Source organism: Diabrotica virgifera, chromosome 7, assembly GCF_917563875.1.
Source record: "Diabrotica virgifera virgifera chromosome 7, PGI_DIABVI_V3a".
In the NCBI taxonomy this organism is placed as follows: domain Eukaryota; kingdom Metazoa; phylum Arthropoda; class Insecta; order Coleoptera; family Chrysomelidae; genus Diabrotica; species Diabrotica virgifera.
Window position 1 is genome coordinate 205,069,919 of NC_065449.1, and position 25,393 is coordinate 205,095,311.

The 25,393-nt window shown below is 33.4% G+C and overlaps 1 protein-coding gene across 4 annotated transcripts in view; it reads left to right on the forward strand.

Annotated features, from left to right (window-relative positions):
- LOC114339668 (CCR4-NOT transcription complex subunit 6-like) overlaps window positions 1-25,393 on the forward strand; it is a 243,199-nt gene that overhangs the window by 157,190 nt on the left and 60,616 nt on the right. For 2 of the 4 annotated variants that reach the window (XM_050657232.1, XM_050657234.1), the window contains exons 4-6: window positions 14,014-14,168; window positions 18,298-18,455; window positions 24,698-24,946. In XM_050657232.1, coding sequence (XP_050513189.1) covers window positions 14,014-14,168; window positions 18,298-18,455; window positions 24,698-24,946 — 562 coding nt within the window. The remainder of the gene's footprint in view (window positions 1-14,013; window positions 14,169-18,297; window positions 18,456-24,697; window positions 24,947-25,393) is intronic. The other 2 variants (XM_050657233.1, XM_050657235.1) reach the window with 1 other exon arrangement.

The following is a 25,393-nucleotide window of genomic DNA, read 5'->3' on the forward strand; positions in this document are numbered from 1 at the left end:
ATATATTAACTGACTGCCTGCTGCTTAAAAATCATCCGCTTATATAGATACGGCTCTGCTTCGAGAACAGTCAGGAAGGCCTGAGGCGGGTCCACGCCTATCATCGGGGAAACTTCTGGATTAGCGGAGACAATACTCGTCGATGACGTGTCGCTGTTGTTTGTTGACTACTAGGGGCAGGGCCGGCCTCAGTTAGAAATTCGTCACAATTCCACAGTAAATCACGAGGAAAAACCTCATGATACTATCCCGACGTGGTAAAAGTATTTGGTCTTACATTCAGTTTATTTTCAAAATTAACACCAAACTCTGATTTTGTAATATGTATATTATTTTAAAATATAAATAATATTAATAATACGGAATAATGAATGGAATATTATGGAGTACTGAAATACGAAAACTGAAAACCAAGAAAATTGAGAATATATGACACAATGATAAAACGTACACTGCTGTATCGATCTGAAACATGGCGTCTTAAGGAATATCAAATAAGGAAAATAGAAGCCTCAGAAATGAATACATTAATACTCTGGGCTAATTAGCAAAATTCATGGAAAAGTTATTTACCAGCAATATTATTGCTGGAATCGAATTATAAGATCCTATATATTAATGATATAGCTGTGCAAAGTCCGCAGATAGTGTGCTACTTTTTTTATAAACAAAATGGCGCCGACAAATCGTATTTTTTCAATTATTGCTCTATAACTCCGAAAATTTAACTTTACATCAAAAACACTCAAATAAAAATTCACCGCAATTAAATTCTGCATAGAGATATGTTTTTCCCGATTTGCTCCGACGAAAATTTTCCTCGGAAAATGCATGTTTTCCCAACAAAATCTCTAATTTTCAAATAAAGTTTTAGGTAAGTAATTATTAATCAATAATTAAATAACTTGTGACATCAAAGCTTTCTTGGTATAGATTGTAATTCCAGAAGCCGGTGAAAATTAAACGAATATTTTAGCAACAATTCAATTGTTAGTTAACAATTTACGATCGCAATAATAACCAAAATAATCATGATACATTGATCAAACTTATAAGGATTATAAAGATGAGATGCTTATTTAATATTTTATCGACAAAATATAAATTTTTCGTTTTTTTGCATAATCTTTAAATTTTGAAAAAAAAAATAGTTATAATACGCTGGTCTAATTAGTATATTACAAAGGAAGGTTATTTACCAGCAATTTTATTGCTGGAATCGAATATTATGATCCTATATATTAATAATATAGGTATGCAAAGTCCGCAGATAGTGTGCTACTTATTGGTCTATAACTCCGAAGATTTTAACTTTACGCCAAAAACACTCAAATAAAAATTCACCCCAATTTAATTCTACATAGAGGCATGTTTTTCCCGATTTGCTCCGACGAAAATTTTCCTCGGAAAATGTGGGTTTTCCCAACAAAATCTCGAATTTTCAAATAAATTTTTTGGGCAAGTAATTATTTATCAATAATTAAATAACTTGGTGAAATAAAAGCTTTCTTGGTATAGATTATAACTGCAGAAGCCGGTGAAAATTAAACGAATATTTTAGCAACAATTCAGTTGTTAATTAACAATTTACAGTCGCAATAACAACCAAAATAATCATGAGGCATTGATCAAACTTAGAAAGATTATAAAGATGTGATGCCTATTTAATATTTTGTCGACAAAATATAAATTTTTCATTTTTTTGCATAATATTTAAATGTTTAAAAAAAATAGTTATAAACAAATTAACATTTCTCAGAAATTGTTTATTATATTATAATTTTAAAAAATACTTAAAATGCGTATTTCAAAGACATTGAAAATGAATGCTTTAAAAAAATTTTGCAGCCATTTGCAAAAAAGTTATGAAACAGCAAAATAAACATACGATTACTCCGTTGTTTATAATTTGTTTTAATTGTTTCAAAGCTTAAAAGTGAGTTTATGGTACAAACTAGTTACTCTCAAAAAATATCAAACATTAGTTGAATGGTTATATTTTAATCAAAGATTAAAAATGTTTTTTTTTTGTAATTTTTAGCGCGAAAGTAGGCTTGATACAGAGCCGGACCTAAAATGTTCACTCGAAGCGATTGACACGCAGCATACAAATACTACTATACGTCGCGCGGCGGTCGTCGCTTCGAGTGAAAATTTAGCTACGGTACTGTATTAGTCTACTTTCGCGCGTGTAAATTAAAAAAAAATATTTATAATCTTTAATTAAAATATAACCATTAAACTAATAATCGATATTTTTTGTAAGTAATTAGCTTGTACTTTAAACTCACTTTTACGCTTTGAAAGAATTTAAAAAATTATAAACAACGTAGTAATCGTATGTATACTTTGCTGTTTCATAACTTTTTTGCAAATGGTTGCACAAAAGTTTTAAAGCATTCATTTTCAAGATCTTTGAAATACGCATTTTACCTATTTTTTAAAATTATAATATAATAAAACTTACTGAGAAACGTTAATTTGTTTATAACTATTTTTTTAAACATTTAAAAATTATTCAAAAAAATTAAAAATTAATATTTTGTCGACAAAATATTAAATAGGCATCTCATCTTTATAAGATTTCAAAGTTGGATCAATGTATCATAATTATTTTGGTTATTATTGCGACCGTAAATTATTAATTAACAATTGAATTGTTGCTAAAATATTCGTTTAATTTTCACCAGCTTCTGGAACTATAATCTAAACCAAGAAAGCTTTTATGTCACCGAGTTATGTAATTATTGGTAGATAATTACTTATCTAAAACTTTATTTGAAATTTAAAGATTTTGTTGGGAAACCCCGCATTTTCCGAGGAAAATTTTCGTCGGAGCAGATCGGGAAAAACATTTCTTTAGGCAGAATTTAATTTCGGTGAATTTTTATTGGGGTATTTTTGGTGTAAAGTTAAAATGTTCGCAGTTATGGAGCAAAAATTGAAAAAACCACGTTTTGTAGGCGCCATTTTGTTAGTAAAAATAGTAGCACACTATCTGCGGACTTTGCATACCTATATTATTAATATATATAATCATAAGCTTCGATTCCAGCAATAAAATTGCTGGTAAATAACTTTTCCCAAAAATGGCCCATTCTCCGAAAATCGGCCCAGACTATAAAGGATCCCCCAAACCAACGCGAAACTTTCGCAGCCGCAACCTACGCGGAATCGCGGCGAATCGATAGACACGGCGGATTATGAACGTGTTCAGACCACTTTGCGCGGAATCCGCAACGGTCGCGGCAGAACAGCGTTCCTTTCATGAAACGCTGCATGCACGGTTTTTTCCGCTACCGTTGTAGTTTCGCGTGTTTTAAAATGGTTGCTACAGAAAAACTCATTGAAATTGTTAAACAATATCCTATAATATATGATTTAACGGACGAAGATTATAAAAATATAAGAAAAAAAGGTAAAGTCTGGAATAGTATAGGGTCAGAATTAGGAGAAAATGATAAGTTTTCATTATACATATATTATAATATTATTATTAATTTGCTTGCATAGAGATTACGCCCACTTAAAAATTTGGTCATTTTTGATGTCTTGTATTTCCTAAACCTGTTGGCCGATTTAAAAATATAATTTGTTCATATTTGTATGGCGAACAGTCGCGTCAGGTTCCGCGCCAATGTGGGAAAGCCTTGTCCGCTACCGTTTCGCCTGCGAATGTTCCGCAACGAAAAATTCGCGTCGCAAAAGTTTCGCGTCGGTTTGGGGGATCCTTAAGAAGAGCAGCTAGAAAAACGAAACTTGATAGGGTTCGAAACAACGTCGTAAAGAAATAAATGGGTCTAAAAGAAACTGTGACTGACTGCATAGAGAGAAAACAGCGTACATAGTATGGACATGTTCAAAGAATGCCAGAAGAAAAATGGATACCACCGGAACACAGGAAACGAGGAAGACTAAAGAAATCGTGGATGGAAGGAGTTAGAAGATCAATGAGCGAACGAGGACTGAGAGAAGAAGATTGTAATGATAGGACGCGGTGGCAATTGGGCATCGGTCAACGTCGCAGGACGTTCTAACCCGAATCTGTATGTATATATACAGGGTGTTTCATTAAGAATTGTCCATATCGTAATTGGAGAAACCTTAGTATAAAATACGAACATTTAACCCAAAACACTTAAATAAAATATTCTTCCTTACCGAGATACAGAGTGTTTTTTACAAATGTTCTAAAATGATTTTAGCTCGTTGTTAAAGCACCTTTTAATATTTTTTGTTCAAACTTTGCACACAGTTTACACATGTTAGGATACTTTAACTCAGAGTTTCCCAAACTTTTTTCTCACGTAGACCTCTTATCATGTTTTTTTAAGTTTAGATCGACCCCCTGCTATTCACTATTCACAGATTAAAAGTTCTAACAGTAGTAAAGTACTTATAGTGTGAAAAGGTAAAAGAAACAACACCTTTTCACGCATTGATTAATTAAATTTAAATCAAAATATAGTAACTCTTACATGAAATAACTAAGCAAAAAATAAATTCATTTAATGGGGGGGGGGGATGAACTTGATGGTTTAATAAATTATCAACATTTGGCATTAATTTAGTTAGATATAATGTCAAACCTCCTCGGTTTGATGTTAATGATGTCCAGCTTGTTTCTTTTTTTTTTGTTATGAGATTTATAACTGCGCTGAAACCCCTTTCTACTAGGTATGAAGGCGGAAAAGCAATTAAAAACTTTCTCGCGGTCTTCCATAATACGGGATAAATAACAGGTGTCTTTTTGCAATGTTTCTAATTCCTCGTGCAATGTAACATCCGTTTCTTCAATGTCACCAAATGGATTGATAAATCCATTGCGGTTCTTGCCATTGACCCCCATTTTCATCTCATAGACGCCCAATTTTTATTTTCACCCACGTAGACCCCTTGTAGGTTGCCATAGACCCCTGGGGGTCGATACAGACCACTTTGGGAATCACTGCTTTAACTAGTGTTAAAAGATAGTTTTCCGCTGTTATACCACAGGCGTGTTGTACGCCTATATACTTCCTTTTCACCCCTTTTCCCCCTTACAATATACGCCACTGTCTTAATAATCATTTCAGCATGTTTTTTGATTCTTCGTTACTTTTTACGTAAATATCATCCTTTTGTCTCAAAGCGATAGAGTAAATAGTTTTCAAGTTATTAACGTTTTAATGTAATGAATTCAATAAGATTACATAACCACATTTTATTTTAACTATTTAATTAAATTAATTACATTTTAAACACATAATCTTATTGAATGTAATTTAAAATAAATAGTTTTATGAAATCCATTATTTTTAAACGCAAATAACTTGAAAACTACTTACTCTATCGCAATGAGACAAAAGGATGATATTTATGTAAAAAGTAACAAGGAATCAAAAAACATGCTGCAATGATTATTACGACAGTGGCGTAGATTGTAAGAGGGAAAAGGGGCGAAAAGGAAGTATATACCCCTACAACACGCCTATGATAACATCGGAAAACTATCTTTTAACACTAATTAAAGTATCCTAACATGTGTAAACTGTGTGTCAAGTTTGAAATAAAATATTAAAAGGTGCTTTAACAATGGGCTAAAATCATTGGGCAAAACATAATGTGTAATAAAACACCCTGTATAATGATAATACATTGTATGTATCGGTTTTAGAACGTCTTTCGACGTTGTCCGATGCCTAACTTCCACGTCCTTCCATCATCCCATTGGCCATCTCTAAGATCCCTTGTACTCATTGCTTTGGTTACCCCTTCTTTCCATGTCTTTTTGGGTCTTCCTCGTTTTTTGCGGTTTGGTGGTACCCACTCCAAGATCTTTTTGGGCAATCTTGTGTCTTCCATTCTTTGAACATGACCATACCAAATCAACTGTTTCCTCTCAATGTCTGTTGTTAAGTAACCATCTATTCCAATTCGTCGTCTTACTTCCTCATTTCGAATTCTTTCCCTACGGGATAATACGTATAATACATATATATATATATATATATATATATATATATATATATATATATATATATATATAATACATAAATATATAAATAATACTAAAATATAAATGTTGTATATTCGATATGTTATTGACTAATCGTGGTATTTTCTTTCTATTAATTTCCTCTTTTAATACACTACAACCTGCCATATCCGGACCTGTCATATCCGGACCTCCCCATATCCGGGCGGTTCTGCGCCGCCCGGATCTACCGAAATCTACCGAAAAGGCAGTCCTGCTGTTGGACAACGCACTAAAAGAAGAACTAAAAGATAGCGAAATAATGTATTATAGAATCTATAAAACGTGTCTATCGACGAAAGTTATTGACGGCGTTGATTACTGGAATGTGTGAAGGAGAAAACGTTTCAGAGACTGTAAGAGAAGTAGTGGTCTTGATATCCGGATTTTTTCATATCCGGATCGGTCTGTCGCCACATTGATCCGGATATGGCAGGTTTTACTGTATTGGCATTATATTGGTAACCATATCCTACTGCATTCTGCCGAATTTGCGGCACAATTTCTTTCATTAACTCAATTAGAGAACAGAAGAGAACAATTTCTGGCCAAAAATCTCACCCAGAACTCTTCTTATTTGTTTAAAGCGTACACTTTTGAACTGGAATCCACAAAGAAATCGCATCAGATTTTTTTTCATACGAGAGCGGTCTCACAACATGGACTAATAAGAACTTCAGCAATTAGCCGTTGAATTGTGGGGAATTTATAACTTCTAACAACAACGTATGTATTACAGTAACTTTTTGTTCCTTGTTTTTACTGTTAATCGTTAAGAAAACTTGATGTTCACAAAACTTACTGAACTATTCAGATAAAATGTAGACTAATACAAAGTTTTAAATTATTTTAATGAGTTCCACGCAATGAACTGTCAACACGGATGTAATGGCCCCGTCCCATTCAAACAGTGGAACGAGATTGCGGCCAACATATAAGTGAGAGGTCCTAGAGAGAAACAGAGCTTGCCAGGGAAAATTTGCTACAAGATACCACCAGAGTTGCCAGATGTGATTTCATAAATCCTCCACTTAGAAACTGAAATTCCCTCAAACCCCTTAAATTTAAAATTTTGCCGTCAAATGTAGAGAACTGTAAACCAAAATTATACTACTTATCAACAGAAGGCCCTGGAAATAATTCATGGGTCCTATCGTCTTCGATTATATGAGAGTATAATATACAGTTCTATGTATATACGCAAATTTACTTTACCATGACCCCTTAAAATCTCTCATAATTGTCCCTCCCCAACCATTTCTGCTTAGAAAAATTCCTGTAGACGCTTTCAAATTACTCCAAAATTATGGGAAAATACCCCAAGCTGGCAACCCTGACTACCACTATCAATTTTTTTGTTTACGAAAGATAGCGATTATCTTCTATCCTTCCCTGGCTAGACTCTCTCATCCTGGCCGCATTAAATTCACTTCTTACCCATTCCATCCGTGTTGACAGTTCATTGGTTCCACGGCTTCCAAGTGAGGCGTTTATTGACAGAGTGTTTCACCTAGACCTCTACTTGATGTGCCTATCCGTCACGAGCGTTGACGATCATTATGGCAATCTTTGTCTTCTCTGCAGCAACGCGGAAAAGCTGCACAGATATTGTGTTGAACCAGGTTCTGAGGTTCTTTAACCAGGATGTTCTTCTTCTTCCTGGACCTCGCTTACCAAATATTTTTCTTTGCAAGATGGCTTGTAGGAGGGCATATCTGCATTCATTTCGGATATTGTATCCGAAGTATTAGACGGAGAGCTAGAGGCGAGAAATCATCGTCATAAGTAATATGGAGTTTGGCATGTGAAATGTCTATTGTATATTAATAACTATGACCCCTTTCAGGCTAACACCTCAGTGGATACAGGAAGTAGCAATAAGGGATGAAAGGGGAAAGTTGGTGCAGTCATTAAATGTTTTCAATGCAGTCAAATTGGTGAGTAGTTAGAGCATAACTCAAGAAACAAAACTGATATGGTTCCAACGTGCGCTTTTACCCTGGGGTGGATGCCACCCCTTCTCGGGGGTGAAAACTATTTTATTAAAAATAACCCCACTAATCGATAGAGGGACAAATTTTAAGCAAAATTTGTTACTTCTAGTTATTAAAATAAATCAATACTTTTTGAGTTATTAAAGATCAAAGATTTGAATTTTTCGTGAAATAAATGCATGATGTAAAGCGGTTTTTCGTGAATAATTAAAAAACTGTAAGTTTTATCAAAATAGTTATAATTACCAAAATTTAAGATAATAAAAAATAAAAGAGATTTATTATTCGAAAAACCTTTGAGAATTAATAAAAAGTGAGTTATAGGTGATGGAATGTATATTTTTTTCGGCTAGTACCCAAATCTAAGTATTCAAGCTCAAATAACGGGAAAAAATATATTTTATAAAATATATTTACTGAACACTTGTCAAAGTACTCAAGAATACCTATCAAGTGAGCTCCAGATAAAGTTTATAACATCAAAGCTAAGCAAGTGATGATGAAAATAAGAGAACCCTTTCGAGTTTTTAGGAAAAAGTGAAAATTAAAACATACGCTATTTATATATTTATTTTGAAATTTGTTAACAGAATAATTTTTAAAGGAATTTCGGGAATGAAGTTAGGATTATAATTTATTATCAAGTTCGTTTTATTACAATTTAAATATAACAAGTTAAAAATGCGAGCATTATTATAACGAAAACTTTGTTTAAATTCCTAATATGGAAAATTGCTATTATGAAAAGTTGTTTAGAATTAAAATTTTTGTTTAATGTGCGATTATATCCTACTATTTAAATATTGTGAGCTATAAAGGCACTTTACTGAGCGAATTTCTTGAGCGAAATTCATATTTTTTACACATCGACTAAAATCGATACAATTTTATATAATCTTATGTTTATGATTGCATCTTGGATTTTAGACCGTGCAGATCTTTTTATGAAGAATAATTTTTGTTCGTAAAATTAATAATAAAAGAGTTTTAAATGAAAATGATGATTGGTAGGTATCTCTAATTTGAGAAAAAGATTAAATATTTTCTTTTTATTAGAAGAATGTAGATAATAGTTACATTATTATAATAATTATTAATTATTTAATTATAATAATAACAACTATTGCATACATTAGAACACAGTTTTTAATTCCAAACAATTTTTCGTAGTACAATAATTTACAACAGTGTGAAAAAAAAGGTACTTTAATTTTGAGCGAAATTCATATTTTTTAAAATACCTCCTATAATATAGATACTAAAATATTATTTTTATATTATTTCGATATTTAATTGAATTTTTTCTATCGATATAAACTTGGTGGCGGTTCTAGCCAGGGACAGGGGGGCAGCTGCCGCCCCCCTTCAGTTTTTACAGTAATTTTGTACTATAATTTTCGTTAAAAAGGCACGTTATCTTGTTTATTCACCGGTTGTGTTCCCTTGCCCCCCACTTTTTTTGGTCTAGAACCGCCCCTGTATAAACTGAATATGTACAGAAACTGAGGGTGTCCAATAATGGGCACATTTGACATAATATTCAAATACATATTTGCTTTATTTTATATAAATGTCTTAAAACAATTTTAAAAATTTATATAGATAATATAATAATTAAGCTCCAAATTTTTGGAGCCTAAACTTTGAAAAATGTTTGTAGCATAATGTTTAATGGTATCAACTTTTCCGGGAGCTCATTTGATACATATTTCTAAGTACTTTGACAAGTGTTCAGTAAATATATTTTATAAAATGCAGCGTTTTCCCGTTATTTGAGCTTGAATACATAGATTTGGGTACTAGCGAAAAAAAAAATATACATTCCATCACCTACAAGTCACTTTTTATTAATTTTCTAAGGTTTTTCGAATAAGAAATCTCTTTTATTTTTTATTATCTTTAATTTTGGTAATTATAAGTATTTTGATAAAACTTACAGTTTTTGAATTATTTACGAAAAACCGCTTTACATCATGCATTTATTTCACGAAAAATTCAAATCTTTGATCTTTAATAACCCAAAAAGTATTGATTTATTTTAATAATTAGAGGTAATAAATTTTGCTTAAAATTTGTCCCTCTATCGATTAGTGGGGTTCTTTTTAAAAAAATAGTTTTCACCTTTGAGAAGAGGTGGCATCCACCCCCAGGGTAAAAGCGCACGTTGGCACCATATCAGTGTTATTTCTTGAGGTATGCTCTAACTACTCACCAATTTTCATGTAAATCGATGGAGGTTTAACAAAATAGGAGGTGAAAACCTTTAATGACTGCGTTAACTTTCCCCTTTCATCCCTTATTGCTACTCCCTGTATCCACTGAGGTGTCAACCTGAAAAGGGTAATAATTATCAACATACAATAGACACATTTCACATGCCAAACTCCATATTACTTATGACGATGATTTCTCGCCTCTAGCTCTTAGACTATATTGTAATTTTCGATATTTGATGGTGGTTAGTACCTCTCGGTTCTTCTTCATTCTTTTGAGTAGTAATACGTAGTCTAGATATGTAGATCTAGACCTCACAAGTACTGATTTATCTATTCATATAAAAAAATATACATCATACACATTAATTCCACTAACTAAAATAACAACTGAATACGTCCCAACGTAAAGCGTGTATTTATGATTTGTGCCAGCCATCTCGAAAATTCCGGTATACTGGTGACGCTACGAGACGAGGATCCTTGTTGACTGCTAGATGGGGCAAGGCGGGACTAAGTTCCAGTGGCGGCTCGTGATTTTTACCATAGGGGAGGTATACCTAACTGTAAAATATCTAGACAAATTTGCACTAGCAAAAAAATCCATCAAAAAAATCTAATTTAGGGCCCCATTTTTTTGACCATTTTTTATTTACATTTTTTAATATCATCATAATTCATAATTTCATAATATCATATCCTTTTAAAAATAGTTAGTCAAATTGTAAAAAATCACACTTTCTTTGAGTGCACAAAATACATTCCATACACCTATAATTTAATCGAAGATTTAATAAAATATAATGTTTTTCCACCTTTCAATATATCCTATCTATTGTCTCTGAACAGCAAAAATATATATGATTGTTTAATGAAATTTATCTGTGAAACTAAAATTAACCTCTAAATTTATTAATTCTGATAATTTGATATATTATGTACATATGGAAAGAAGAAGAAGAAGATGTATAATGAAAAAATGTGGTGAGTAACTTGGATAGTCCATAGCGGCCACCTGCAGCTTTTGAACTGAGTAGAGAGTTGTGGAAGAGTTTGCTATGGAACTCTAAGGACCTCATTGCCTTCTGTATGTATGAATAGAAAACAAAAAAGTTGTGACTGGCTAATTGACACCCAAGTCTATGCCATAAAACAAAAAAAAATTGTTAAAGTGTATTACCAAAATTTGTGTCGTTTATTTGTTAACAGTTCTATTTTAGTCCGTTCTTTAACGGTAAAATATTGCAAAACCTCTAAATTTTAAAGAACCGCTTGGATTGACATGAAATTTGGCATACACATAGCTAACAAGTCAAAGAAAAAAAGTGATATTGTGCAGATATGTGCTTTTGCCCTGGGGGTGATTTTCACCCCCTCTTGGGGGTGAAAATATATTCGTCCAAAGAAAGTCAGGAAATGGATAAACTGGCTAATTTTAAGTAACTTTTGTTCTATAGAGTTTTTTCATTAAGTCAATACTTTTCGAGTTATTTGGCAGTGAATATGTTCATTTTTTCAACAAAATAACCACGCTTTTAGACGGTTTCTCGCAAATAACTCAAATAGTAAGTATTTGGTCGAAAAAACATTCTTAGCAAAAATATAGCCTGTAAAAAATTTAAAAAAATGGTGTATACATTACGTCTCTACACCTAGTAGAAGCAGAGTTATAGCTAATGAATGATAGGTTCATATTCGTCAAATTCCAAATGGAATCCTTTAACGTGAAATAACCAAAAATAAAGTACATTTCGGGGAAAACTCATTACAACTTATTTAAAGTGTTTAAAAAAAGCTTCATTTTTGTTTTATAAAAAAAATTTCTAGCATCAAAATTAAACAAGTTACGCTCAAAATAAAGTTAGTCACTTTTGGTTTTGGTAAAAAAATTGAGAAAATCACCCCCTAATTAGTATCTTAAATGAACTTAATCGTTACGACTTCACAAGTTTCTTGACTCGTGTATATATTGTTTATATGATCTGTAAGTTTCATCAGCTCAAAGTCCTTATTATTGAAAGGGCCGTAGTTAAAAGGGGTTGAACGAGTTACTGATCACGAATGTATGCAAATTTAGAAACACCAAATCTTAATCAATTTTTGTCTAACAGGAAAACAAAAAAAACATGATATTCAGAAAAGCAAATCTGACTTTTTTTGTTTATCGAGATTTTTGGTATCTCTAACAATTTTTAAGTTATTTTGAAAAAAAAGCATATTTTTCAAAATTTAAATTTTTAAAAATTTTACTTTTAAACCAATTTTTTCAGAAATAAGCACTTTGAATCATAAGTAAAATAATTTGTGGAGCGGTAACGATTAATTTCATTTGCTTGCATTAATTTCAAAGTTGCTAAAATTAGGGGTTGGTCTTCCCGATTTTTTTTTGCAAAAACAAAAGGGACCAACTTTATTTTGAGCGTAACTTGCATTAAATTTAATGCTAGAAACTTTTTATAAAAACAGAAATAAAGCTTTTTTAAAACACTTTAAAAAAGTTATAATGGGTTTTCCCCAAAAAGTGCTTAATTTTTTGGATATTTCACGTCGAAATATTCTATTTGAAATTTGGTGAATATGAATCTATTTTTCATTGGCTATAACTCTGGTTCTACAACATCCAAAGACCTAACGCGTACACCATTTTTTTTTACTTTTTTATAGGCTATATTTTTGCTAAGAACGTTTTTTTTGAAAAAATACTTACTTTTTGAGTTATTTGCGAAAAGCCGTCTAAAAATGTGGTTATTTTGTTGAAAAATGAACATATTCACTCGCAAATAACTCGAAAAGTGTTGACTTGGCGAAAAAGCTCTATAGAACAAAAGTTACTTAAAATTAGTCAGTTTACCCATTTCCGGACTTATTTTGGACATATATTTTTTCACCCCCAAGAGGGGGTGAAAGTCACCCCCAGGGCAAAAGCACACATCGGCACAATATCACTTTTTTTCTTTGACATGTAAGCTATACGCATGCCAAATTTCCATGTCAATCCAAGCGGTTCTTTAAAATTTAGAGCAAAAACCGTGAAAGAATGGACTATTTCTATAAGTAGATAATATGCATATCAAAATAAATATAGATTTGAACTTTAGCAGTCCATACAGGTTGAAGGATCACATTTTTTAAGATACTCAAATGAATTTTTTTAATTTTAAAAGCGGCCTACTGCGAATCCAGAAACAAGGTAAATTACCGATATTTTGCTTTGCATTACAGATATAGGAAAAAGTTATTTGAACAAGTTGTTCCAAATATTATTCTAACCCCACATACCAAATTTCATCACAAAATTCGCACTTTTAGTTTTTTCATTATTTGTAGTCAGGATCCTAAAATTGCATAGGAGGCTGCTGGCCGATCAGCCGCCCTTGTCCAATATCCGGGCAGCGTGTGCGTTAAACTATAATGCAGCTCTAAGGAGACCGGGTCTCCGTAAACGCTGCTTTGCTGCATTAGCAAGTGAGATTTTCCGGTTTTAGGATTCTGACTACAAATAATGAAAAAACTAAAAGTGCGAATTTTGTGATCAAACTTGGTATGTGGGATTAGAACATTATTTGGAACAACTTGTTCAAATAACTTTTTCCGATATCTCTAACGCGAAGCAAAATAGCAAAGTAAACAAAACAGTGTAGCATGTGTAAAAAATTTATTGGGAGGCTAAGCCTCCTTTGCCTCCTCTGACCAGCCGCCACTGCTCAGTTCGAAATTCGTAACAATATGTTATAGTTTGTAGAAACGGAAATTGTAATGACTGAATATAATTCATATTTTTGCTTTTTAGGAAGTGGAAATGGAACAATTCTACAATTATTTTCTACCAGAACTTAAGGTGGACGGTTATAGTGGTATCTATTCTCCAAAATCTAGAGCAAAACATATGGCGGAAAGCGAAAGGAAGTATGTTGATGGATGCGCCATCTTTTTTAGGGATTCGAAGTAAGTGATTTTACAATCAATATCTATTAAAAAAGGAAAATGGCGTGATTTTATGTGATGTTGAACTAAGTAGTAAATTGTTGAACTGTATTTCTATAATACTCTTATGCACTTACATAACAATACCCACGAGTAGTATACAATTATAATGTATATTCCATTAACATCGACGTATTGTCGCAATTTTCTTAAGTTTAAATGATTTAATAATTATGTAATTTAACGGCCATTTGATCAATTTCTGTAGCTAGTTTCAACTACGATGACGTTTACACTGATAATGGTCGTTTACACTTATACGACCGAAAACGTTCTGTGCTGTTCTTGCTAATCATATACCATTTACACTGGAACTCTTTTACTTCTTCAGTAAGTTTTTAACCGTGGTATACAGCCAACTACAGGGATTTCCAATTTAAGTGTTAAATATATTATGTTTAAAATAAGAATTTTCCTTCATTCTGGCATTTCAACTCATTTTTTCTTTAAAAGGTTACACATATACTTTTGTAGAACCAATTTCAACATTTCGTAAATTTCGTACAATAGATCATGTGTAAAATATTTACAATGTGTGTTTTATAGCAGAAAATAATTTTATATCGTGTTTGACATGCTTGAATTAGCAACAGCATAGGATATGGCGATTGTTAACACATTCTATAAAAAGAGAGAAATTCAACTTATTACCTACAAAAGTGGACAACATCAATCCCAAATAGACTACTTCATGATAAGGAAAGAAGACATACGTGAATGCAAGGACTGCAAGGTGAGCCAGTAAGCCAACAACATAAGCTGCTTGTTCTGGACATCGAAGTAAAAAGCGAAACTAAACAAAAATATCGGAGAGGACCACAAAAAATCAAGTGGTGGATGCTAAAAGATGAGAAGGAAAGCCTATTCAGGGAAATAATAGTAGACAAAATATGTTGGAACATGAAAGGAAGCCCTAACACAATTTGGAGAAAAATTGCCAATATTATTAGAGAGACAGCTATTGAAATACTTGGGAAAACGTCAGGAAAGAAGTTTGAGGATAAAGAGACTTGGTGGTGGTCAAATGAAGTACGTACAAGGAAAAATAAAAGAGAAGGGAAAATTATATATATAAAAAGTGGCAAAAAACCAGATCGGACATAGATCTTCAAAACTATATGGTTGCCAAAAAGGAAGCGAAAGTAGCAGTAGCAAAAGCTAAAGCAGAAGCGTATTCAAACCTATACGATCAACTTGATACCAGGGAAGACGAAGCAAAGATATATAAAATAGCCAAACAGAGAGCAAAGAAAGCAAGAGATTTTAATCAGATTAGATTTGTATCCGAGATGAAAATAATAAAATACTTATTCACGAAAAGGATGTCAAAAAGAGATGGAGAAACTATTTTGATAGTTTATTAAATGAAGAATTTGACAGACAGCCTGTGGAGTTAACGGAGACAGTAACAGCAATGGTTACCAGAATAACAAACGAGGAAGTGGCTCAATAGCTTCAAAAAATAAAGAAAGGAAAAGCAGTCGGACCAGATGATATTCCTGGGGAAGTATGGAGAGCATTGGGAGAGACAGGAATAAGTTGGCTAGCAGGTCTATTTAATAGAATTATTGAAGTTGGACAAATGCCAGACGAATAGAGAAGCAGTATATTAGTACCTGTCTACAAAAACAAGGGAGACATACAACAATGTACAAACTACAGGGCTATAAAACTACTTAGCCACACCATGAAAATATGGGAGAGAGTAATTGATAGACGAATACGTGAAGAAACCGAAATATCCGATAATCAATTTGGCTTTGTGCAGGGCAGATCAACAACAGATGCAATTTTCATTGTAAGGCAACTGATGGAAAAATACAGGAATAAAGAGGCCAACGCTCATATGGTATTCTTGAGAAAGCATATGATAGAGTTCCTCGAGAGATTCTGTGGTGGGCACTCAATAAGAAAGGAGTCCCTGGCGAATATGTAAATATTGTGAGAGATATGTATGAGGGAGTAACGACTAGTGTTAGGACAGGTGTGGGAGAGACTGATAAATTTCATGTGAAAGTAGGATTGCACGAAGGCTCGGTGCTTAGTCCTTATTTATTCTCATTAGTTTTGGACCAGATAACAGCGAAACTACCGGGTAGCATTACATGGTGCCTAATATATGCTGATGATGTAGTGTTAATAGGAAATACTGAAAGAGAACAAAAACTGGAACAGTGGAGACAAGCTCTGGAGGAAAAAGGTTTAAAACTTAGTAGGACAAAAACAGGAGTTACTACAAATAAAATGGTATCTTTGGATGGTGAAATGATTGTGAAAAGCAATAGTTTTAAGTACCTAGGATCGGTATTACAGAGTAATGGAGAAATAGATGGAGATGCATGCAGTAGAATTAGGGCTGGATGAATGAAGTGGAAAGAAGCGAGTGGTCCTTTGTGTGACAGAAAAATTCCAATGAAGCTGAAGGGAAAATTCTATAAAACAGCCATAAGACCGGCTATGATGTACGGAACTGAATGTTGGGCAGTGAAAAAAAAAAGAGGAACAACGAATGCATGTGGCGGAAATGAGAATGCTTAGATTGATGAGTGGAGTGACAAAGAAGGATAAAATTAGAAATGAGTATATTAGGGGAAGTCTAGGTGTGGCACCAATTGATGCCAAAATGAGAGAGCATAGGTTAAGATGGTTTGGTCATGTTCAACGTCGAGACGTTAATCACTCAATACGAAGAATAGCTGAAGTGCAGATTCCTTGAAGGAGTAGGAGAGGAAGACCAAAGAAGACCTGGGGGGAGACGATAAGGCAGGACATGTTGGTAAAGGGGATTAACATTGATATGACCCAAGATAGAATTGTGTGGAGAAATGCAATTAGGGAAGCCGACCCCGTATAGGGATAAGGCAAAGAGAATGATAATGATATCGTGTTTTTCTAAAGGACACCGCACACATCTTATGAAAAATGTCACTCTAATCCAATAAAATTTACATGAATAGATTCGTCTCTAGATTACATCACTACGCCAGCTCTGAATTTTGATTAATAACGGCATAAATTGATATAAATAAACCTAAAATCAAACGGGTATGTAAGTGAGCTAAAGAGAGGAAAGATATTTTGTGCATCGGCACTTCATAAATCGTTCTGCAGGTATTAGGGCAGAGGCTTACTCTTATCTTATAGATAATAAAGTAGGTACAGTTTGATCAGTCGTACCAAAGTATATAGTTCGTCTAATCGGCTTAGCTCATGCTGGCTTAAGCTGTTTTCAATAGCGACTAGAATAATAGTATTTATTAAAGACAGCATTATGAACTTTAAAAATGTGATTTCCATAAACTTTAATTACAATTTACGCCGTTATTAATCAAAATTCAGACTTGGCGCAATGATACGAAATTATTGTAATTTGAGACGAATTTATTCATGTAAATTTTATTGTATTTGAGTGACAGTACATTTCCCATAAGATGTGTGCAGTGTCCGGGTTGTGTATTTTAGCATCTTCGCAAGGAAAAAGTTTTTCTGTAGTTGGCTGTATACCATGTAATACAAAAAACAATAAAATCCTTTATAAAAGGTATATATTTAAAATCCCTAACAAGGGCTACATCACAGAACTAGTTTTCGATTGGTTGACCAATCATCGTCAGTGTTTACGTGAAATTTACATGCTAACCACCAAGATATATTTTTATTTTTACTAAAATATGTGAGTCATAGCCCTTTACAAGTGATCCGTCAAGGAAACATCAGTTAAAAATGCTAAGTTAAGCATGGATGTTAAAAATATTTCGTTAATACGCCCCAGGTAACATCTGAGCTATGGTTGGATTTGTTCACATAGTGACAGTATGGCAGCAAGTGACTTACCGATGTTTCCTTGACGGATCTCTTGTAAAAGGGCTATGACCCACATATTTTTGTAAAAATATATATATATCTTAGTAGTTAGCATGTAAATTTCACGTAAGCACTGATGATGATTGGTCAACCGATCGAAAACTAGTTCTGTGATGTAGCCCTTTTTAGGGATTTTAAATATATACCTTTTATAAAGGATTTTATTTTTTTTAGCATTTTATTATTGTAGTTGTGATAAAAATAATAATGTGGTATTTTGTTTTAGATTTACGTTAGTAAAGGAACATTTAGTTGAATTTAACCAATTAGCTATGGCTAGTGCGGACGGAATGGAGCACATGTTAAATAGGGTAATGCCTAAAGATAACATTGGATTAGCAGCCCTGTTACAAACAAGGGAAGCGGCGTGGGACAACGGTAGGGGTAATACCATTATTTAACTTTTCAAAAATCGTTATGTTTCTCAGCAATTGAGTGTGGGTTGGTTTGTTTTATGTATTTCTCAGCATTTATCCTGACATTTCTTTTATGCTCGTCTCATTTTCTTATTATGTCATGCTTTAGAGGGGACTGGCCATAGACATATTAAGGGTATTCAAGGGTCACAAGGCATACTCACCAAAAAAGCGTAACGCGGAAACAGTCGATCGGTGGTCTATCTATTGGCGTTACACCTCAATGCACAGAGCGGCATAAATCTTGACTAATCTACGAGTTATTATATCTATGGGACTGGCGCTATCTATAATTTTATTTTGATTCAATTCATTCATTTATTAACACCTTTCATATACGCACTCTTCTATCTCCACAATGGTTCTTTCAAGTTTTCTAATGGTTCTAAACACTGTTAGAAGTCTTCTGTCGGCTCCTTCAGTGCTTTGACGAAACCTTTTCTGCCGGTTTCTCTTTGACATCTTCAACATACTCACATATTGTTCCTTTTATTCCAGATTTCACCTTAACCAAAAATTATGACCCTCTTGAAAAGGCTTAAATCCCTTAAAAACAAACCACGCTATAAACATTTATTGTCATACACTTCTTTTGATAAATTATAAAATTTAGTAGGTGTTTTTATAATTTGTTGGTCAATTTACACCTACAATTTTTCCTGCAACACAAAAAACAACTCTAATGAAAGGAACTTGAAATGGCTAGACTATTCTTTACTTGCGTACTTCTCTCGTAGCATCAGTCCTGTCATTTAATAAACACATCTCGTTCTTTTCATGTGGTGTTTTTTTACACGAAGTGTCATTATAATACATATTATTTCTCTGCTCTGTCCAGTATGGTATCTCTGATTTTTATACTGTCATCCTGTATATAATTTTTTTTACTATCACATATATATTTAGTTTGCTTTAGGTTGAGTTTTGATCCATACTGATCACAGGCTTGTTTTATGTTGTTCATTCGACTTTGAAGGCCTTCTCCGCAATTAGACAGTTAAAGGGTTAAAGTTAAAGAGTTAAGGCGATAGTACATAGCCTTGTTCACTCCTCTTTTTATACTTATTTCATTCAATAATTCTTGTTCAACTTTTATTCTTTCCACTTGTTGCCAATATAGATTTGTAATTATTAGCAAATCTTTATCGTCCAATTCAGCTGTTTGTAATAGTTTTAGCATTTTGTTATGCCGGACCTTGTCAAAAGCCTTTTCAAAATTTATTACATAGATGTATACATTTTGATTTATATCCCTGCATCTCTGTGTCAATACATTTTTCAAAATGTATTACATAGATGTATACATTTTGATTTATATCCCTGCATCTTTGTGTCAATACTTGGACACTGAACAAGGCCTCTCGTGTCCCGCAAATGACACAAAACAATATTAGTAATTTTTTTCGTTCCTGGCCATCAAAGTAGATAGCGCCTTTGTACGCTTACCACTTGAGTGGATAACAGCTAGGAGCCGCTTGTTTGATTTGTATCCAGCCTCGCGTCTGATGAGGCCATAGGAGGCCGAAATGACGTCATAACGCGGTGTTGTTAACTAATTCAAACACAGAGACTGACAAGTCGTGCTCCGAATTATAGTTATATACTTATATTCATCATCATCAATGGTGCTATAGCCCTATGTAAGAGCCTCGACCTTCCCAAGTCTATTACGCCAGTCAGTCCTATCCATTGCCAACCGTTGCCAGTTTGCTGTGCCTATTTTTCTTATTTTTCTCCCATCCTCATCTAAACCATCCTTCCATCTGTGTTTTTTCCTATCCCTATTTCTACTTCCCACAGGTTGTGTTCTAGGAGGGTTGTTCTGCTGTGATCTTGCTAGATGTCCTGCCTATCTTAGTCTTCCTATTCTTATAAGAGATATTACGTTTTTACCACCAAATATATGTTAATATTAAATCTGTGGTATACCTCGTAGTTGTACCTCCTCCTCCAAACACCATTTTCACAAATGTCACCGAATATTCCTCTCAGGATCCTTCGTTCAAATATAAGCAGAAGGTTTTCATCTGCCTTGGAGATAGTCCATGTCTCTGATCCATATGTCAACACTGTTTGTATAAAGGTTTCGTATATGGCTATTTTTGTTTTTTGGCTTAAGTTTCTGCTTCTCATATGTCTACTTAGTCCAAAATAGTATTTGTTTGCTAGGATTATCCTTCGCTTGATTTCTTCCGTGATGACGTTCTCCTTGGTGATCAGGGAGCCCAAGTATGTGAATTTGTCTACCTCTTCAGAGATAGAGTTATCAACCGTGAATTGGTGACCGATGTTTCTGGCATATACTTATATTACTGTTTTAAATAAACAATGTGTTCTGTATTTTTGTATTTTTAACTTTAAAAAAATATGTCTTGTTCTTACGTATTTCCACAGAAAGTTGCTATAAACTTTAAAGTAATTTTTTAACGCCTTTGTACACTTCCCAGTTTAGTGGAAAATAGGTAGGAGACGCTTGTTTGATTTGTATTCAGCCCCGCGTCTGATGAGACCATAGGTGGCCGAAATGACGTCATAACGCGGTGTTGTTAACTAATTCAAACACAGAGACTGACTAGTCGTGCTCCGACTTATAGTTATATATGTACTTACACACACCCAACCTTATATGGAATCACCATGTATTTAAAAGTAATATTTATTTCATTTGAAAAAACTTGTTATTGTTGTGAAGAATAATAGTCTAGGCGCCAAAGGGGTCACCGTGTCATATTCAATTCTGATGGACAAACTCAACGGTTTCTTATGGATTTTTGGCTGCTGATTACGAATTTCGAGGGGGGATTTCGATCCGAGTGGTCAAACAATTGTTATAAACAATTTAATTGTTTATAAATTGTTTATAAGGCTCTGGCTCATAAACTAAAAGAGATAAAAAAAATGTTTCAAATAAAATTTGTTCCTTAATAAAAAACGAAGAAAAAACCGTTCACTAAACTTAAATCTAACAATTAGAACTCAAGATATTGTAAAATTAGTGCACAATGCAAATTGCAAATTGCAAAATAAGTATTTTTCGAAGCTTTATCGATCGTAACTCGCCTTCTACGCATGCAAATAAGTCTTAGAAGGTGCCGTTTTAAAGCTTAATTAACAGGCTTCCAAACAAAGTTTGTTAAGTTACTCGATCTTCATTTGTTTTAAAGTTATACCCGTTTGAAGTTACAATTTTCTTAAAAATATTGTACATTCATTTGTTTATAAGGGTTTCAAGCAAATTTGAGCTATAAACATTTACACTTTAATGAACAATAATAATAGAAAAACTCAAAAGGAACAATTTGAGGTTATGAAAATGTTCATAAGTTTATTTTTGGCCAAGATGTCGATATTTTAATGGCGCGCGCTATGAGGCGCAAGATCGGCTCACTGCGTAAAGGTTCGCGCGCTAACTTCTCGATGCAAATTATAATTTCTATGTATACATACGTTATCTTCATTTTTCATTTTTGAAGATCCTGATAAAATTTTATCATATAATTCTTATAATTAAATCATCATACTGTACCTCGTATCACCTTTCATTATATTTATATTGTCTTCTATTTTTTGCACTAAATGAGAAAAAACAATAAAAACTAATATTTCAGAAGTATAACTAAAAAGTTAGTTGATATTATTTATTAATACTATTTTTACAAACATTTTTTTCAAGCATCTGCAAATCTGAATAGAGATATACAGGGAATATCAGCTTTTTTACATCTGCATAAGTTCTTAGCGAAATTTTAACAGTTACATAGTGGTACAAGTCTGTTCTTGTAGGCAGTAAAACTAAAACTGTTTGAGGCTTCAGAGTCTAATTATCTATATGATATCCATATAAAGTGGATCTAGTTCTTTTGCAGCATCATCAAGGCCCGTCAATTGTGTGTATGCCGCCACCTCATAAATGCTCGTTTTATATGCAATGATGATGCTGCAAAAGAACTCGATCCATTTTTATATGGATATCACATATTGGCTCATTTTTATGCGTAGAAGCCGAGTTACGATCGATAAATCGTCGAAGAATACATACTTACTTGACTGTGAGCCAATCTTGCGCCTCATAGCGCGCCATTAAAATATCGACATCTTAGCCAAAAATAAACTTACGAACATTTTCCTAAGCTCAAATTGTTCCTTTTGAGTTGTTTTATCATTATTGTTAATTAAAGTATAAATGTTTATGCCTCAAGTTTGCTTGAAAGCTTTATAAACAAATTAATGTACAATTTTTTTAAGAAAACTATAATTTCAAGCGGGTATAACTTTAAAACAAATGAAGATCAAATAATTTAACAAAATTTGTTTGGAAGCCTCTTAATTGATCTTTAAAAGGACACCTTATAAGGCTCATTTGCATGCGTAGAAGCCGAGTTACGATCGGCAAAGCTTCGAAAAATACTTATTTTGCAATTTGCATTGTGCACTAATTTTACAATATCTTCAGTTCTAATTGTCGGATTTAAGTTTAGTAGACGGTTGTTTCCACATTTTTTATTAGAGAACACATTATATTTGAAACATTTTTTTTTGATTTTTTTAGTTTATGGGCCAGAGCCTTATAAACAATTTATAAACAATTAAATTGTTTATAACAATTTTTTGACCGCTCGGATCGAAATCCCCCCTCGAAATTCGTAATCAGCAGCTCAAAATCCATAAGAAACCGTTGAGTTTGTCCATCAGAATTGAAAATGACACGGTGACCTCTATTTGGCGCCTGGACTATAAAGGTTTTTATTGAAAATAAACAACTATATGACACAATTGGATAGTACAGCTCGGTACGGTATAGGTTATTTGCTTGAGTTGCAAATTGAACGAAAATAAATAAACTAACTTTTGCGTCCAAAAATGAAATTATGCCTCATGTGGGGTTATATAACTTACAACGAGGAAAGATTATTGGTCTTGTGGAGAAAGTAATGTTCTCAGAGGGACATAGCTGTAGAACTAGGCGTAATACAGGGCGTTCAGTCCAAAACCTATGCTAGGTAACAGGAACTAGGAAAGCTCAAAAATAAAGCAAGGGAAAGTCGCCAAAAATAATAACAACTCTCCACGATGGTTTAATTGTCCAATCAGCTGGAAGACACCCAACCATTTCTCACCTGCAGGTCCAAAGGCAGCTTTTGGAAGCTACAGGTGTAACTGTTTCGGTTGAAACGATAAGAAGAAGGGTTCGTACCAAGAAGTATACATCAGGAGATAGTTATGGGTTCCCGAGTTATCCCGGCAGCACAAGATTGGTCGCCTAAATTGGTGTCTTCACCGCCAAAACTGGAACATTATGAATTGACAAAATGTGCTATTTTCAAAAAAGTCAGGATTTGTGTAAAATTAGATGACCCACAAAATCGTGTACTTAGAGGTCGAGGAAGACAAGCAAGAACGAAAACTGTCAGATCTGTTCACAACTATACATAGGGAAGTGTAATGTTCTGGAGAGGAATTGTGATCCGTAAAAAACTCCTTTACTTTTCATCCAATCAACTTTAACTGCTCACAGGTATGTTGATAACCTGTAGTCAGGCTCTGGAGAGGTGCTACAAGAGAAAATTTAATTTTATTGCATGATAATGGACCTCCACATACCATTAGAGTGACTATGATACATCATTGAAGCAGAAGATATCCCTTGTTTGGAGTGGCCTGCTTTCTCACCGTAGCTTAATCCTATACCGCACGACTAGTACAAGCTGCTCTTTAACGATGGAGCAACCTACCACAACAAAATGTTGATACTTTGATTATGAGCGTGCCCACGCAAAATGAAGCTTGCATAAGGACTAGAGATGATAACACTGACTACCACAAAATACAAAAAAAAATAAATAAAAACAATTTAAACACATTATTCGTTTTACATTGAAATTTTGTGTGCTATTGACTTTAAAACAACTACTTTTAATTTGTTTGTTAAATACTTTATTGTTTTATTTAATTGTTATATATTTGTAATTAAATTGCTTTAAAATAAATATTGTTTGACTTTGTGTGTTCGTTTTTTTTAAATTCGCACGAAATAGTAAGAACTATCAGATGATTCCATATAAGTTTGGGCGTGTGTATAACTTGTATACTGTCTTAAATAAACAATGTGTTCTGTATTTTTGTATTTCTAACTTCAAAAAAAGTGTCTTGTCCTTACATCTACCTGAGCTACCCACAGAAATGCGGATATAAACTTTTATAATTTTTTAGCTCCACCAGATTCTCCCTTTTTTCAACAGCCTATCTTGGTGTGCACAGCGCACATTCACTGGGATCCAGAATTCTGCGATGTCAAACTCATTCAGACGATGATGCTGTCTAATGAGCTGAAGACAATTTTGGAGGAATCTGTGCAGACCTTGAAGGCTCACGACATCAACACGGACTCGAGTAACATTCAGTTAGTATTATGTGGAGATTTCAATTCACTGCCAGATTCTGGAGTCATTGAATTTTTGGGTAAGTTGACTGAGTATATGATTTTCAATTTTCAATAAACAATTATTGCCAAAGTATGTCAGATAAAATTTACAATGTTTTGTCAAAAATATGTAGATGGCCCTGAATAAAACGTTTTTTAATTTAAAATTAGATACCTACTATTCTTTTTGCGATAATTGTTTCTTCCTCATTGATGGTCACTGGATGGATGGATGGAGATATGTATGAGGGAGTAACGACTAATGTTAGGACAGGTGTGGGTGAGACTGATAAATTTCATGTGAAAGTAGGATTGCACCAAAGCTCGGTGCTTAGTCCGTATTTATTCTTATTAGTGTTGGACCAGATAACAGCGAAACTACAGGGTTACATTCCAAGGTGCTTAATGTATGCTGATGATGTAGTGTTAGTAGAAATAGTGAAAGAGACTTAGAACAAAAACTGAAAAAGTGGAGACAAGCTCTG